At 34.1% G+C, this 17060-nt stretch overlaps 2 protein-coding genes across 2 annotated transcripts; one reads left to right on the top strand and one right to left on the bottom strand.

Moving 5' to 3' along the window:
* Positions 1-1195: 1195 nt before the first annotated feature.
* Positions 1196-7889, bottom strand: LOC133172608 (phenylalanine--tRNA ligase, mitochondrial-like). Its single transcript, XM_061307541.1, has 6 exons — positions 7800-7889; positions 6910-7529; positions 4017-4176; positions 3622-3753; positions 2765-2925; positions 1196-1749 (listed from the first exon to the last, which is right to left on the bottom strand). The coding sequence occupies exons 2-6, from the start codon at positions 7522-7524 to the stop codon at positions 1465-1467; spliced, it is 1353 nt and encodes a 450-aa protein (XP_061163525.1). The 5' UTR covers positions 7525-7529; positions 7800-7889; the 3' UTR covers positions 1196-1464.
* Positions 7890-8067: 178 nt separating this feature from the next.
* Positions 8068-15602, top strand: LOC133205482 (LYR motif-containing protein 4-like). The gene is made up of 3 exons (XM_061341308.1): positions 8068-8170; positions 14226-14346; positions 15036-15602. Exons 1-3 carry the CDS (start codon positions 8091-8093, stop codon positions 15102-15104), a joined length of 270 nt encoding a protein of 89 aa, XP_061197292.1. The 5' UTR covers positions 8068-8090; the 3' UTR covers positions 15105-15602.
* The last annotated feature ends 1458 nt before the right edge of the window (positions 15603-17060 follow it).

The following is a 17060-nucleotide window of genomic DNA, read 5'->3' as shown; positions in this document are numbered from 1 at the left end:
GTATCAAATTTACATCAATCTCTTTGCAAAAATAACCATTCCAATTTCAATCAAAATGGATTATTAAAAGAGCTAGCTACCCTCATTTTGAAACTGTAATTATCAATCCTAGTCTTAGGTTGCTGCTAAACCCAAACCAGAATCCTTAACATATGTATAAAAGGTTTTGAAAATCCAGAAGTTAATACCGAGACAGGCACTATTGTCTCGAGTTAAGGAACTTTGTACAATGTCTAGACATTATCGTTACACAGATAGAACGTCATTTAGAGGGCATCATTTAAAAAACTTTTTTTTAAAGTGAATTCATTTTATTGTTTTCTTTTTAATGACTGTCAAATTGTGTAAATAAAATTGGACAGTATATACAATGTTTATAATACATTTGTTGTAATCCAATATTTATTACTTTAGGTTTTACAGAGTCTTGAAATGGTATCGTATATTCTGGGATACCCTGTATGTACAAACTTATTCCATAATAAAACCAAATCTGCAAGAACAGTTTTTTTTTTTTTGCAAATGTTTTATGAATATACAATGATGAGGAATGTACTAAAAATTACAAAACAAACACAAGACATACAGGCAGAATAAACTTCCTCCCTTCATATCAAAATAAAAATGTAGTTCAAACTAAATCCAAAATAATTATTTATTTAATAATGAACAAGTTGTAAACCTGTCTATTTTTCATAATTATCACAGGTACATCATTAAAGACAGGTATGTTTAAAATAGATCTTTGTATAATCAGAGTGGTGTGTAAATGATTGTATTACAATTTCATTACACTGTACATTCGAAAACAAAAATGTAAAATAAAATTCTTCTTCTTGCTTTAATATTGTTCAGTATCCTACAAATTGAGTTCGATGTAAAAGGTGCATAAAACCAAAATCTTGTACACATGTGTGTACTTTGTTGCAGATGATCTGTAGCTCACTAGTCTGAAGATATCAGAATAGCTATTAGGGATGGGTATCAGCAAAAATTCCGTATCGTGATATATCACGATTTTTTACCAAAAATATCACGATAAATCATGATATTTTTACACATAATTTTTACTAAAATTTCAAATGAATTTTAATAATATTTCTTAAAAATATGCTATTAAAACATAACTTTACTTTTTTAATTTTCATTTATTTAATATAAAGCATGTTTTGATGCCGTTGTTTAACTGTTTCAACATTTTTTACACTTCCTGTAATTGTCATTCAATAGTTTGAACAAATAAATGAATAATTTCCGGAATTTATAGTTATGTTACCAAATACCGGTATTTTAGTCTCCGTATCACGATACTTATCTCGCAATAAAAAAATCACAATATACCAGTATATCGATAAAATCGTGCATCCCTAATAGCTATCCTCCAAAATTGTTCAGGCCTGTGAGGTACAACTTTGCAGACAGTACTTTGTCCAACACGGTGCAAAAGTATATAACACATTAATTTTATCGGATTTGGATACCCAGCTGTGTGACAGCTTCCTCCATAATGTTCCCGTGAATGTCGTTAACTTCCTCCTGTGTCAGACTTCGCTCCATGTGACGGTACGTAATATGATAGGCCTTACTCCGCCGCTTTGTTTTGGGATGAACAAAATCGTCAAAGAGTTCTACACTTTCTACAAGGTCACTGCCAATACTACGCACAATATCGTAAAAATCGTTCTCAGAAAAGTCATTAGGCACCCAGAATGAAACATCATTAATGCATGGAGATTGCTTACTGAAAGGCTAAAATAAGAGAATACATATATGTTTAAGAATAATATCTAACTCATACATGATACATAAACCAGAAGTCTCTGTCAAGACTGTAGCTCTACTGATTTGTAATTATAACAAAAAAAAAAACTTAGAATTGAAACTGTGCAACAGCAATAAATAAAATAATGATCCTTGGTTTAGTCTCGAAATCCAAAACAGATAAACAGAATTATGTATTAGTGCCAAGTTATACTGAAATCAGTCCAAAATTGAAGGAGGAGTAGCGTTTTGAAAAAAATTCACAGAAATTTCTATATTTAGTTCATCAAAACGGATAAAGAGAATTACGTATCTTAGTGTAGCCTACTTGTGTGCCAAATTACACTGAAATCAGACCAAAACTGTAGGAGGAGAAGTGGTTTGAAAGTATTTTACTAAAAATCTCTATTTTTAGTAACCATGGCAACCCTGTTCATCAAAATCAAAAACAAATAAATGGAATTAGGTATCATAAAGTTGTCTACTTGTATGCAAAGTTATACTGAAATCAGACACAAATATTAGGGGGAGTAGCATTTTGAAAGTATTTCATAGAAATTTCTATTCTTAGTCACCATGCCGTATATCAAAATCAAAAAACATACAATAGAATTATGTATCTTAGTTAATCTAATTGTGTACAGTTATATTGAAATCAGACCAGTGGAGCTGAAAATATGAAAAAGAAATATGCAGGTAAACTGTAATGAAATACATAAATTATGATACTTTAAAATGTACTTTTTTCATTCATCTTAACCAAAGTTGATTTAAGATACAGTTTTTCACAAAGTAATAAATCAACTTTTGATCCTTAAATTTATAAAATTAAAAAAAAAGAGAGAGAGAGAATTCAAAATGAAAATTTATCTATTGAATAATATTATTATTTCTCCCTTTTCAGCATTCACTGTAAAAAAAATATCTAAGAACATATTCTGTGATAAAAACCCTATTCTTCATACTTTAAAATCAAAGAAAATTGACTTAGTTTTACACATACCTTAAAAGTAATTTTTTTGTCTGGATCATCAACATCAAACTGTTTATAAAATCTAGAATCTTCACTCCAAAAGAGTCGGATGTCTGGAATACTATATAATCTCATGGCTAGCCTCTCCAGCCCCAGACCAAAGGCCCAGCCAACTTTGCTATCTGCTCCAGCTTAGTTAATACAGAAAATGCAATCCATAGATTTTGTTTGAAATGATCTGGCTCTTGCAGTGTAATCATACGAAGTAGGAGGCTATGATTGATAAGAGGGCTATATCCAGTGGGCAGGTTGCTAATATTATGATTTTACTTAATTATACATAAGGGTAAATGGGGCATAATTAAGAAAATACAATTAATGCCTAATGAATTTATAAGTAGGCTGTACGTGTACATTTATGCAAATATTACAAGTTTGAATAGTAATTCTACAAAAGTATTAGACAAAACTGTATTTTAAACTAGTATATAGGTATGCCTTTCACATATAACTCCACAATATTTTACACATAGACTTTATTTCCATTACATGGCACAAGGAAAACTACAGTTGAACTTCAGTATCTCGAACATCAATATATCTCAAATACCATGGATAATATGTTGAAGTCATTTGAAAGTCCCAACCCCTTTTTCTCTATGTTTTTAACCCTCAATACCTCAAACCCATCGAGTTGGAGATGACAAGGTTTGACTGTATTTAATTTTGTCTAAATTGTCAATTTTGATGTTGTCACAGGGAAGCCAGTTAAAGTTGGTTTGGAGATAAAGGTTTAGTGTATAGCTGTATATGATATATTTACCTGAAACACTGAACTCTTAATGTTGGCATAACATTAATAAATAAACTGTGAAAACTATACCTACCAGATGTTAGAATATCTTGTTCTATTAGTCCACATCCTAGCACTTCTAACCACTCCCCTTGGTATTTTATCTCCAGTTCCCAGGACGGATGTGTAAAAGGAAAGTAAGCATCAACCCATTGCATCTCCACATCTGTAAAAAATAAACCAAAATTCCGATAAAGAAACAAAGTAAGCATCAACCCATTGCATCTCCACATCTGTAAAAAATAAACCAAAATTTCAGATAAAGAAACAAATTCATCAAGGTTACAGTGTACCTCTCAATCTGAATACAGATCACTGTGACACATAACTGAAAAGTTAAACAAATCTTTACCAAACATTGTTATGAGAGGAACTGAAAATACAGAATGATAAATTCTTCAATTACGTGCATATACACAAAATACAAACCATCCCCAAAAAGATGATTAGCAAGATTCCTCAAAGTGTCCTTGAGATCCTGTTCTAAACACAACGATGTTTCTACAGTAAGTCTTTCTTGTTTGGTGCCATTTCTTGTACCCTCCTCAAAAAATGTCACTTTTGATGTGTCTTCCACATGACTAAAGAGCTGCAGAAGTATCAAAATTAAATATCATACAATATAAAACTAGTTTTCATCAAAATATTTTGGTCCATTGACCCTCTGAGAAGAGAGATCACATGTAAATATATAGTGCACATATATCACCAAGTTTCTTTCTCAAGATTTTCATTTTCAACGATTAATTTGTCACAAATTTTGCTCAAAATGGCACACTAAAGGATGACTGCACTTAACGCCTGTTTTTGGGTCTTTTTCGATTGCTTCTGTTGCTTTTATATCTAAACCTTATTTCACTTTTGTATGTCTATGAAAGAATCCTGTCAATTTGTAACCAAATTTAAATCTTAAAATGATTTTAGACTGTGATACAATAAAATGATTCAATGTTTTTTGTCCTTACTGCTTTTCAAATATCGTGAATTTACACTTACCTGCCCTTGATTAACCATTAGATATGCATGAGAGGTGGAGCTAACATTGTAAGAATGGGTCTAAAATTAGACTTGATAAATAACAATGACATGTTTGGAAAAAAGAACGTGATCACTCTTTCCAATCTCCCTTTCCATTCTGTATGGCACAAATACACTTCTGACAAAAGTTTCAAAACGAAATTAACAATATGAGCACATCAATGTAATTAAAGCAGATTTTATATCAATGCCAGATGACTTAACATGTTCGAACACAATGTCCTATACAGCACAAAACATGCTATCTTACAAGTCACGTGACGAAATTAAGTATTCACAAAGTTACCTCAGGTAAGAAATCATGTGGTGAATTATAATATTCAACATGTCACAATCCTTGGTTACAACATAGGGAGTGAATGTAAGAAGAAGCAGTTTTTTTCTCTTTTTAACCATGAGTGCATGTTTGTCTATTAATCTCCTTTTGACACATTGTTATTTATGCAAATATACAACTACTGTTAAACGTAGAACAATAGACAAACATGCGCTGACTATGTATAAAGTCAGTCAAAAGTGGGCGTCCTCATTATCGAACGGAGATTCAAGAAATTGTGATGACCCCTGCCTTTGAAAACAGGTTCGAACTTCGTAAATACACACTTTTATAAAACGTAATTACATAAAGTTGTAGATTGGATGTTGACCATTCTTGCAATGAAAAGAACAATGCTTGTTTTGAAAGTTTATTTTGTCGCAAATTTCGCATGTCCTTACAATGTAAGTGCAGTCATCCTTTGCACGAATGTGAATTTTGTATCCATTTTTCATTAGAAAATTGACACATACTGTTAGCAAACTCTCAAAATTATCCCATCCCCCGGAGCTACACTTTTTTATTCAATTGCCTATGTACATTTATACATTTTTCTAAAAGTGACCTTGAATTTGCCATTGACATTGGTTCAAGAAAATGACACACCTCTGGTTTTATGTAATCTTTGTGTGAAGTATGAGTTATAAAATGTAGATTCTTAAACACACGTGAGGAATTAAATATTGCATAATTTCGCGAGAAGCACCTTTCCCAAAATAAAATTACTTCCTTTTATTTTTATGGGGCTGAAATCAATGTAAAATCTTTTGATCAACTTTCCTATCACAAATTATTGTTCTCATTGTAACGATTGTAAGAATTTGATGTTAAAGAGTCATTTCGCGATAATAAGTGCTTGCGAAAAATAAGGAATCTACAGTGCTTTTTCTGTCAGTGATCTTGAAATTGTTCAAATGACCAAGTTTCCAATGTTTCACATGTTTTGACATATGGTCAAGACAGGAACAATACATTTTTCTTAAAATGACTGAATGTGACCAAATGACCTTGGCTCAAGGTCATGTCTCATCTTCCGGTCATAAGCAATCTTTGTAGAAGGTATGAACCTCAATATTTCTCCATTAGAAAGTTAAAGACCAGACATGAATTTTATACTCTTTCTTTCAGTGACCTTGAACTTACTGAAATGACCTTGGGTCAAGGTCATGATACATCCCCAGGTCATAAGCAATCTTTGTGCCAAGAATATGCTTCCAATCCTTCTCCATTAAAAAGTGATTATATATGATTGCACAAACTGATGGACAGAGGATCAAAGTGATTTCTCTCTCACCCATCTTCATTTTCAGAGTAAAAGAATTCCATTTAAGGAGTAGCTGCAGATCTGTAGCTCATTGGTCTGAAAAAATTGGGATGGATGACCTGAGAGCTACAGTGCCACCCATTGAAAAAAGTGTATATTTATTGTGCACAAAAGTGTGCCGTTTTTTGGGTTTATTTCACCATATATTTTCAAATGTTACTAACCGTGTGTTCCTAAATCCTAACATATTCTATTTACTCGCTGTTACTACCGGCACTTTCACAACAAAACTACATGTACAAGTCATGCATGAAGCACTTTTGGCCAAATAGCCTTGTCACCCAAAATGGCAGTATAAAATAGGTGAAATTTTCGATTGTCTCAATTTCAGCCCCAGGAAATGGTTTGGGGAAATGTTTTTATTGTGGAAGTAGTAAAAGAATATGCCAGGAACACACAGTTAGTAAAAATTTGAGATGGCAGCATAAATAAACAGAGAAATAAATCAAGAAACAGCACACTTTTTTGTGCGCAATAAATATACACTTTCTTCAATGGGTGGCACTGTAGCTGGTTGTCCATCCCAATTTTTTCAGACCAGCAAGCTACAGATCTGCAGCTATTTAAGGAGTCACAGGGATTTATCACCTAAGATTTATTCTAAATAGTATAGCACTTCTATACTTTCAACAAAATCAACTTACTTCCTGTTTTGAAAAAAGTCTAACTCCTTCCATCTGGTGGAAAGCTGGATAATGGCTAGCATCCACAGTGTCTCTTCGATAGACATCGCCCACAACAAGGAAGGCATCCAGTCCTGTCTTTATCAGATCACTCTGATGTGCTGAAGTGTGGGCTCTCAACATGTAAGTAGAGTTCAGATAGTAACTCTCAGACAACGCCCGGCTGGGATGGTCAGGGGGCACCAGTAAGGTGTCAAAGTTCTGGGTCAAAGTCACAACTGGACTAAGACGATCAAACTTACTAAACATTGGAGCACGCCAATTATTTCTGAAGTTGTTGTTGAAATAATTTTCAATTCGTCTGGTTATTAAATTTAATGGGTGATTGTGCTTACAATGCAAGTTCTTGCCAATCTTTTCCAATATTTTTTGAGTAACATTTGTGGTTTGATCAGTGGTGTATGTGCTGCCTAGAACATCTACAGTCTTTACATCACAGCTTGGTCTGACTGAAAATGTTCTTTTGAATAAATGTTGTAGATTCTGTGAAGTTTGTGATGACTGTACTTTATACACAACATGAATATAACACCCAGATAAATTGGTATAATGTTGGATCCTCTTCCATATGGCCATTATCGCTGTTTTAAGAAGAAAAGAAAAAGAAAAGTGATATCAGTAATCAGATGTAAAATATTGTATTTACAAGTAAAATTTCCATAGAGGTCAATGTGAAGATAATGAAAATCTATTTTTATGAATAAGCATTTTGAAAGGTCAAAACTATAACATTTCGAATTTCCTCATGATCGTGATATGAGCTACCCAAATACAGTGTTATATAACACATAAACAAAGCTAAGCAACCATGAAATAATCAATTTAAACTCATTTAAGTTGATTTAACTTACCGCTACGATGTTCAGTCTTCTAAAACACAAGAAATCGTGCAAACAATGTTTTAACGTACACCTCTGCTAAACAATATGGGTGCAGCCATGCTTGTCGGAAAGTACTTTGTTTAACGACAATAACATTGTAATGTCATTTCTTCAGTTGGACACACACATATGATCATTCATTCAAAAACAGGATCTGCATGAAATTGATTTTGTGTCTTTCTCTCTCGACTAAATCGTAACATTAAATAGATTGTCGAAAAATTTGAAACTGAAAGGTAAAAGTTCAAAGTTTTTCAAAACATGGCATACAGGAGGAAAGTTATACAACTCTATAAAGACTTGTTGCGTGAAAGCAGAAAGTTTAAATCATACAATTACAGGTTTGTGATTGCATAGAAAGTACAAAATATTGGCTTCTGCGTCGGAATCAGATTCAGAAATCAGATCAATGGTAACCCGAATTTCCTCTTCGTGTCATACTATGTCTATGCCTATGTGAATGATATAAATCTATCATATCTACACTGTAAGGGTTTTTGGAAATTCTATCCATTCTAAAGAAATCTCATGTAACAGAACTTTCTTTTTATTAGATAGACAAAGTTCAGTTACCCCATAGAGTAATCTAACTGGGGCAAGCCCTCACCATTACCATAGGCTGATAGGGGGGGGGGGGGCCTATTCTCTTTAGAGAAGTGGACAGGCTTTCGCCTTCATCGAAGTGGATGAAGGCGAAAGCTTTTCCACTTCTCTAAAGAGAATAGCCCTCACCACACTGCATCTGTTAGGAAAATATCATTTTAATGATAGAATGTTCAATCTATTTATATAAGGTACCCCACTGTAATATTTATAGAACAGGTTGGAATCATTTGCCCAAACAGGATATAATAGCCCATTTGGGTTATCTGTAGTTAAAAATTAAAAAGAAATTTAAAAAAATCATGTAGTTAAAAATTTCAAAATAGAAAATCTATGCAAATTAAGAATTCCCTGTCCATACATGGCAGGAAATTGTTACTGCATTTTTATGTGATAACCTTTACTAGGCACTCAGGGCCAATGAGCCACCATTGATTAGTCAATAGTAAGGGATCTTAATTCTACCAATGCCTAATTTGACACATACCTCAGTGTTAAGGTATCATCCAAAAGACCTGCAACTCTCACTTCAAATTCAAAGTGCTGAGCACTTACTCCACTTAGCAAAGGAACAGTGTCTACCTATTGTTTATCAACTTCAGTTTGTCGCAGCTGGGGCTTGAACCAACAGCAGTCACCTTCCAATCATAGAGCAAGCACTCAACCAACCGAGTGCATAGATATGTATAAAGCACATCATCAAGGGGTTCTGTGTTCAAATTGAACTACTGGGTAAATGTTTTCAACTGTAGAAGCAAGCATTTCTTAAAGAAAAAAAGTGGTTTCTGTTACACTGTAGATTCAGTGCTACACCCAGGTTACAAATTCTTTTGAGTTGATTACCAGTTGTCATGGAATCAGTCCCCATTTTGGCCCGAGGTGGGACCAAAACAAAAAAGTATCATATAAATTTTTTTATGGTAGAAATCTAGTCTGTAAAATGTTTGCATGGGTACAATAAATGATAAGTAATGAGTCCTCTTCCAAAGTTGTGAAATCCTGACTCATAATGTTTGAGCTGAATACTCCCTGACCTATTTTGCACAGAATTTAGATAAAATGAGTACAGTTTCATTTTATCTTTAAAAATCTTTTCCTTTACTTTTAGGCATCTAGCTAATAACAGTGTATTATAGTAATACAAAATATTTGCATGATTATAAGTAATAGTGTGCGTTCAACTAAAATCTATGACCTCCTAGTGAAGAGTTAATTAAGGCAGGGGTGTGGTAGGATGTTATCAGTTGGCCTTATATTTAAAATGTATCATATTTTTAAAAATCCTCACTCCTAGACATCTAATAAGCAATGTTTAAAAAGGCTTTTTTACCTCTAGACAAAATCATAAGAAAGATCTTGATGCAAAATCCTATTGAAGAGTTCAGGCCCTGTGGAGGGGGGTTTATCACTTGGCCATATATTTTAAATGTATTCTATTTTTAGCTCACCTCGACCAAGTGAAGGTTTTTGGAGCACGTCCATTCCCAAATAACTATAAGCCCTACCTTGACCAAACTTGCATGTATGATGCATCTAGGGATGGACACTACCAAACTTGCTTCGGATGCTGGATTTGACCTAGATTTTCCAGATGAGTGACCAGGTTAAAGTTTTTTGGAGCAGGTCCATTCCCAAGTAACTATAAGCCCTATCTGGACCAAACTTGCATGGATGATGCATCCAGGGGTGGACACTACCACACTTGCTTCGGATGCTGGATGTGAGCTAGATTTTCCACACGTGAGACCAGGTTTAGATTTTGGAGCAGTCCCATTCCCAAGTAACTATAAGCTCTACTTGGACCAAACTTTCATGGATGATGCATCTAGGGATGTACACTAACCAACCTGCTTTGGATGCTGGATCTGACCTAGATTTTCGGCATGATTGAATTTTAGCCATATTTTAACCAAATTAACTTGGATGAAGTATCTAGGGATGGATACTTCCAGAATTGCTTTGGATTCTGAATCTGACCTACATTTTCCAGATGAGTGATCAGGGTATTTTTTTGGAGTAGCTACATAATATTATGGCCTGTTATGATTAAATCTGCATAGATGGTGCATCTAATGATGAAAATTTCCAGACTTGCTTTGGATGTTGGAACTGACGACAATTTTCTTGATTACTAAACAGGTTAAAAGTTTTTTGAGCAGGTCTATTTCCCAAGTAACTATAAGTCCTACTTAAACCAAACTTGCATGGATATTGATCTTGGGATGTACCCTAAGCAGAAAAAAAATATGTGAAATTTGCCTTACTTATAGATAACATTTGTTGAGGTGAGCTTCGTAATCTTTGATTACCTATGTTTAAAAAATCTCACTTTTAGACATCTAACAGTAACAAGCACTAGTTAAATATTCTCCTTGTTTAGATCTACTGATCAGAGTCATGAAGAGCTTATGCATTAGTAAAGTGTCTGTCCAGCTGTCTTTCTGTTCATAGGCAATTTTTAGCTCACCCGACAAGGTTCAAGATGAGGATACGCTATACCATCAGTGCCTGTGTTGTAAAGTTTTAGGAACAAGTGGATTCCCTAGTAACTGACTAACTGTAAGACCTACTTGGACCAAATTTGCATGGGTGATGCATCTAGGGATGGGCACTCCCAGACTTGTTTCGGATGCTGGATCTGACCTACATTTTCCAGATGAGTGACCAGATTAAAGTATTTTTAGCAGGTCCATTCCCAAGTAACCCAAGTCTTACTTATACGAAACTTGCATGGATGATGCATTTTGGAATGAATAATACCCATAGTGCTTCAGATGCTGGATTTGGCCTATATTTTCCAGATCAGTGAATATTAGACCTACAAAAAGCAAACTAACATGGAGGAAGTATCTAGCCTAAGGGATATACCTTACTAGACTTGCTTAAGGTGCTAGATCTGACCTTCATTTTCCAGATGAGTGACCAGGTTAAAGTTTTTGGAGCAGGTCCGTTCCCAGGTAACTATAAGCCCAACTTGGACCAACTTTGCATGGATAATGTATCTAGGGATGTACTCAACTAGACTTGCCTCAGATCCTGGATCTGACCTACATTTTCTAGATGAGTGACCAGGGTAACGTATTTGGAGTAGCTCTGAAACTGTATGACCTGTTATGGTTAAACTTGTATAGATGATGCGACTAGGGATGCATGCTACCACACTTGCTTTGGATGCTTGATCTGGCCTACATTTTCTGGATGAGTGAACAGGTTAAGCATTTTAGAGCAAATCCATTCCCATGTAGCTGCAAGTCCTACTTAAACCAAATTTGCATGGATATTAATCTTCAAATGCACACTAACTAGCAAAAATTTGGTGTGAGATTTGCCTTACTTACTTGTGTATATATATATATAATATTTGTCAAGGTGAGCTTTGTATCTTTGATATCTATGTTTTAAAAACTACTTGTTCAGCTTTAGTACAGTTTTGGTATGATTACAATATGACTTGGTACACAAATAATACTAACAATAGCAATGTTGTCATGGTTACTAAAAATCGAAATTTCTGTGAAATCCTTTCACAGTGCTACTCCTCCTACAATTTTGATTCCATTTCATTAAGATTTCATACACAAGTAGATTATTTTATGATATTCTTATATCAACAAAAGGTGTTGCCATTATTTCTTAAACTAGAAATTTCAGTAAAATTCTGTCAAAATGCTACTCCTCCAGCAGTTTGATCCAATTTCAGTAAGACTTGCTCACAAGTAGATTGTACTAAGATACATAATTCTGTGACTGGTTTTTAGCTCACCTGAGCCAAAGGCTCAAGTGAGCTTTTCTGATCAAAATTTGTCCATTGTCTGTCGTCTTTCTTGTCGTTGTTGTCGTTGTTGTTGTAAACTTTTCACATTTTCATCTTCTTCTCAAGAACCACTGGGCCAAATTCAACCAAACTTGCCACAAAGCATCCTTGGGTAAAGGGGATTCAAGTTTGTTCAAATGAAGGGACACGCCCTCTTTCAAGAGGAGATAATTAGGAATTCGTGAAAAAATAATGGCATCATTTAAAAATCTTCTTCTCAAGAACCACTTGGCCAGGAAAGATGAAACTTATGTGGAAACATCCTCAGGTAGTGTAGATTCAAGTTTGTTCAAATCATGACCCCCGGGGGTAGGGTGGGGCCACAATGGGGGATCCAAGTTTTACATAGAAATATATAGGAAAATATCTTTAAAAATCTTCTTCTTAAGAACAGCAAAGGCATGATTGGTCATATTTATATGGAAGCATCCTCAGGTAGTGTAGATTCAAGTTTGTTCAAATCATGACCCCCGGGGGTAGGGTGGGGCCACAATGGGGGATCCAAGTTTTACATAGAAATATATAGGAAAATATCTTTAAAAATCTTCTTCTTAAGAACAGCAAAGCCATGATTGATCATATTTATATGGAAGCATCCTCAGGTAGTGTAGATTCAAGTTTGTTCAAATCATGACCCCCGGGGGTAGGGTGGGGCCACAATGGGGGATCCAAGTTTTACATAGAAATATATAGGAAAATATCTATAAAAGTCTTCTTCTTAAGAACAGCAAAGGCATGATTGGTCATATTTATATGGAAGCATCCTCAGGTAGTGTAGATTCGAGTTTGTTCAAATCATGACCCCCGGGGGTAGGGTAGGGCCACAATGGGGGATCCAAGTTTTACATAGAAATATATAGGAAAATATCTTTAAAAATCTTCTTCTTAAGAACAGCAAAGGCATGATTGGTCATATTTATATGGAAGCATCCTCAGGTAGTGAAGATTCAAGTTTGTTAAAATCATGACCCCCGGGGGTAGGGTGGGGCCACAATGGGGGATCCAAGTTTTACATAGAAATATATAGGAAAATATCTCTAAAAATCTTCTTCTTAAAAACAGTAAAGCCATGATTGGTCATATTTATATGGAAGCATCCTCAGGTAGTGAAGATTCAAATTTGTTAAAATCATGACCCCTGGGGGTAGGGTGGGGCCACAATGGGTGATCAAAGTTTAAAGAGGAATATATAGGAAAAAGTCTTTTTCTCAAGAACAGAAAAGCCATGATTAGTCAAATTGATATGGAGGCATCTTTGGGTAGTGTAGAATGAAATTTGTTCAAATGAGGGCCCCCGGGGGGTATGGTGGGGCCACAATGGGGGATCAAATTTTTACAAATGAATATATGGAATAAAAATCTGCTGCTCAAGAACAACAAAGCCATTTGTTATATTGATATGAAAGCATCATCAGGTAGTTTAAAATTCAACACCCCCCCTCCTTGTAAACTTTTCAATACTGTACTGATTTTTGCTTTTTTTCCTAGCCAATGTGCTCAGGTGAGTGATGTGGCCCATGGGCCTCTTGTTATTTTGATGAACAGTGTTTACATGGTTACTAAAAAAGAATTTTTTGAATTTTTAAAAAAGTGTTCTTCTCCTACATCTTTAGTCCAATTTCAATAAAACTTGCCATACAGAGAATCTAAACCAGGAGTCATAAGAGCTACTTTTCTCTTCCTTTGCTAAAAGTGCAAACCAGTAGAGCTACTCACTGTCTCATTAGAAATTTCTGGGTTTTTTTTTAATCCTCGACAACTAGCAGGATTCAATACCATGTGTTATTTTAAAAATGAGCCAATTTCTATATTGTTGTGAAAGTCATTGTTCTGGCTCAAGAGCTAAAACTCTAGGAGAGGGCCAAGTTATAAAAAGGTTGAGAATTGCAAGATAATCTGGTAACAGTCAAGGCATTTTGTCTACTAGTTTTCTTTTACAGGGAATATGTTTTAAGATAACTGATTTTTTTAAACTACAGGGAATATGCTTTAAGAAGAACAAGAGATGCTTTTAAAGAACACAAAAATGAAGATGATCCTAAGAAAATAACTTCTTTATTGAAATCCGCTGAGGAAAACTTGGATATTATAAGACGACAGGTATGTACCTGTATTTATCATGAACTCAAATCACACCTGAATAGAGGCTCCTTTGAGAGTTTCCCTTAAGAAATGTCTTTTTTCTCCAAAATTGACTGTATTTTCCCAACTGTTTTTGAAACTCTTCCCAAAATGGATGAAAAAGGTTGCTTTTAAAGTAGAGGTGAAAAACACTATTGAAGCATTGAATCATTATTTTTTGAAAGGTATGGTCTTATAACTGCAATGATGTGTGCAAACAAATTAAGTAACATGAGTTATTATTGTTTATCGTTTGCACACGGTGTGTGCAAACAAATTGAGTAACATGCATTAGCGCAATATGAAAATTTGTTAACACACACCGTTGCAGTTATGAGACTACATCTTTCAAAAAATAATGATTCAATACTTATCTTTACATTTTTTAACTCCTAGCCTTGACCGCAAATATGGTTTATATATCAACCCTGTATTATCCTTCGGGTAAGTTACAATTAATGGAAGAGTCATTGCAACAGCTTCTGTTCAATGTGAGTGTGAATTCTGATTTTTACAGCTAGGCATGGGGTCTGATTCAATGCCTAAATGTACAGAGACAGCTGTATAATACACATATACAACTCTGTAGTTTTAGTCCAGTTTTTACTATATCGATACAGACTGGAATAAATTACATACCACTTTTTGCAGTGCTTTCTTTGTTGCAGGTATTAATCGGAGAAATGTACAGTGATGGAAGTCTAATTATAGAATCTCAAGCTAAGCATACCACCTGACAATCAACAAAGAGGACACACCCTCCTCTAGTATTCAGATCTGCGCTATAAATGTTTGGAGTTTTATTGCAATTGATCATCCAGATGTGAATGCATGGAATGGAAATTATTATGCAACATCTGATACAACTTGTGTGTATGTTTTATGACTGTCACTTGTTATTTCCATTATTTTTGTTCAAGGATTTGAATTTTTGTAATATACAGAATTTTGTTGTAAGATATATGAGAATATGAATAATACATATTGATACGGTACAAAAAACCTAAACTTCAGGCATTCAGTCAGTCTAGATCATTAATTCCTTACCATTACCACAGAAGTCTGGGGTCTTTAGACGACCTTTTTTTTTTTACAAGTTATACTTTCATATGTTCAGTGATTATTTGTAAAAACTATGTAACAATTTGTTCTCATGATTCCTGCAAGTACTAGAGTACCTTTAAACTATGTTTTAATTGTTGTAAGTAATACATGAATAAAATAATTTGCCCATGTTTGTTATATTTTATTGTACAAGTTACCATCTTCAAGTTCTGTTTTATAGAATTGTTCATTATCATTGGAATGGTCCAATATCTCATCGACAGGTCCAATATCTCACCCTGCGGTCAAACATCGATTTTTTTTATAAAACAATGGAAATGCTAGACTTTTTTAGTGTAGATTTATATAGGAACCACGTTTTAAAGGTATAACAAAGTTTTCTTTTTTTGAATACTGTGAAATCACTTATTTTCATGAGGGTTTAATTTTCATGGTTTTATAGGTACGAAAATACACACAAATTCATGTCCACCACGAAATGTAAAATTTCATATACATAACAACTCAACCCTTCCCCAACCACGAAATCAAATCCCCCAAACCAATATTTTTTTCTTCAAACCTCGAAAATTTGACCCCATGAAAATTTCACAGTATCACCCAATGTCAAGCCATGTTGACTGTTGCTACATTCTATCGCACCAGAATGCATGGTTTTACCATTCAGAGGGTAATTTAGTGTTTCTTTTTTTAAAAAACAAAGTTTCTCCATGAAAAAGATTCAACTTATTTACATGAAAGCACAATATAATGAAATCACGCTTGCAGCAAAGTGACTTTTCATTCTATGTATTGTCAGAGCATCAAAGGTCTTTGTAGTGAATGTTCCATGCATACACTTACACTGGCTTATAAATGAATTTGATATATTAAACTTTCATGTAAATTAGTTGAATCTGATTCGTCGAGAAACATTTGTTAAAAAACACTATTACCCGCTGAATAATGAAGCCACGCCCACCAGCATAGCAACAGTTAACATTGCTTGACGACGGGTGTTATTCCAAAAAATATTGACTGCACAGAATTCATGCGCGCAAGGTTCACCGTAATATGTATTTGTATAAAACATTCAGTATAATATAATAAATACTGCATGTAGTTGAGTGTAACATTGAAAATTTTCACCCCTCGAAAACCATTGTCAACCTCGGCTGCGCCTCGGTTGACAATGGTTTTCTTGGGGTGAAAATTTTCAATGTTACACTCAACTACATGCAGTATTTATATAATAATCCATGAAAAAATAAGTAAACGTTATTTACTTATTAAGATTTAAATGTACCAAAATGCCAATTTAATGATTCACAGAAATCAGGTGGAATTCATAAAATGTTTGACTTCATGATATACTGGTATATTTAATATTTTCACCCTAAATATACATGTATAGAATATTTATGTATGAAATATGAAAGCTTTTTTCAAACAGCTGTACAGTAATATACTGGCAAACATTTTGAATCAATCAATCAAATTAAAATTGGAAATGCACGAGATATTCTTAGATACAAATTTATTCAAGTATCTTATACATTTGCAATTTGCATGCATTGCATAATAGTATTTCTGATCAAATTGCCACCATCGTGAGGAATAGAATTTGATAGCAATTAATGAAGATTAAA

This window comes from Saccostrea echinata, unplaced genomic scaffold, assembly GCF_033153115.1.
Source record: "Saccostrea echinata isolate AGI-Se365-2 ecotype Australia unplaced genomic scaffold, CSIRO_AGI_Sech_v1 ptg000054l, whole genome shotgun sequence".
Taxonomy (NCBI): domain Eukaryota; kingdom Metazoa; phylum Mollusca; class Bivalvia; order Ostreida; family Ostreidae; genus Saccostrea; species Saccostrea echinata.
Note: the sequence above shows the minus strand (reverse complement) of the source record. Positions and strands in the feature narration are given on the sequence as shown.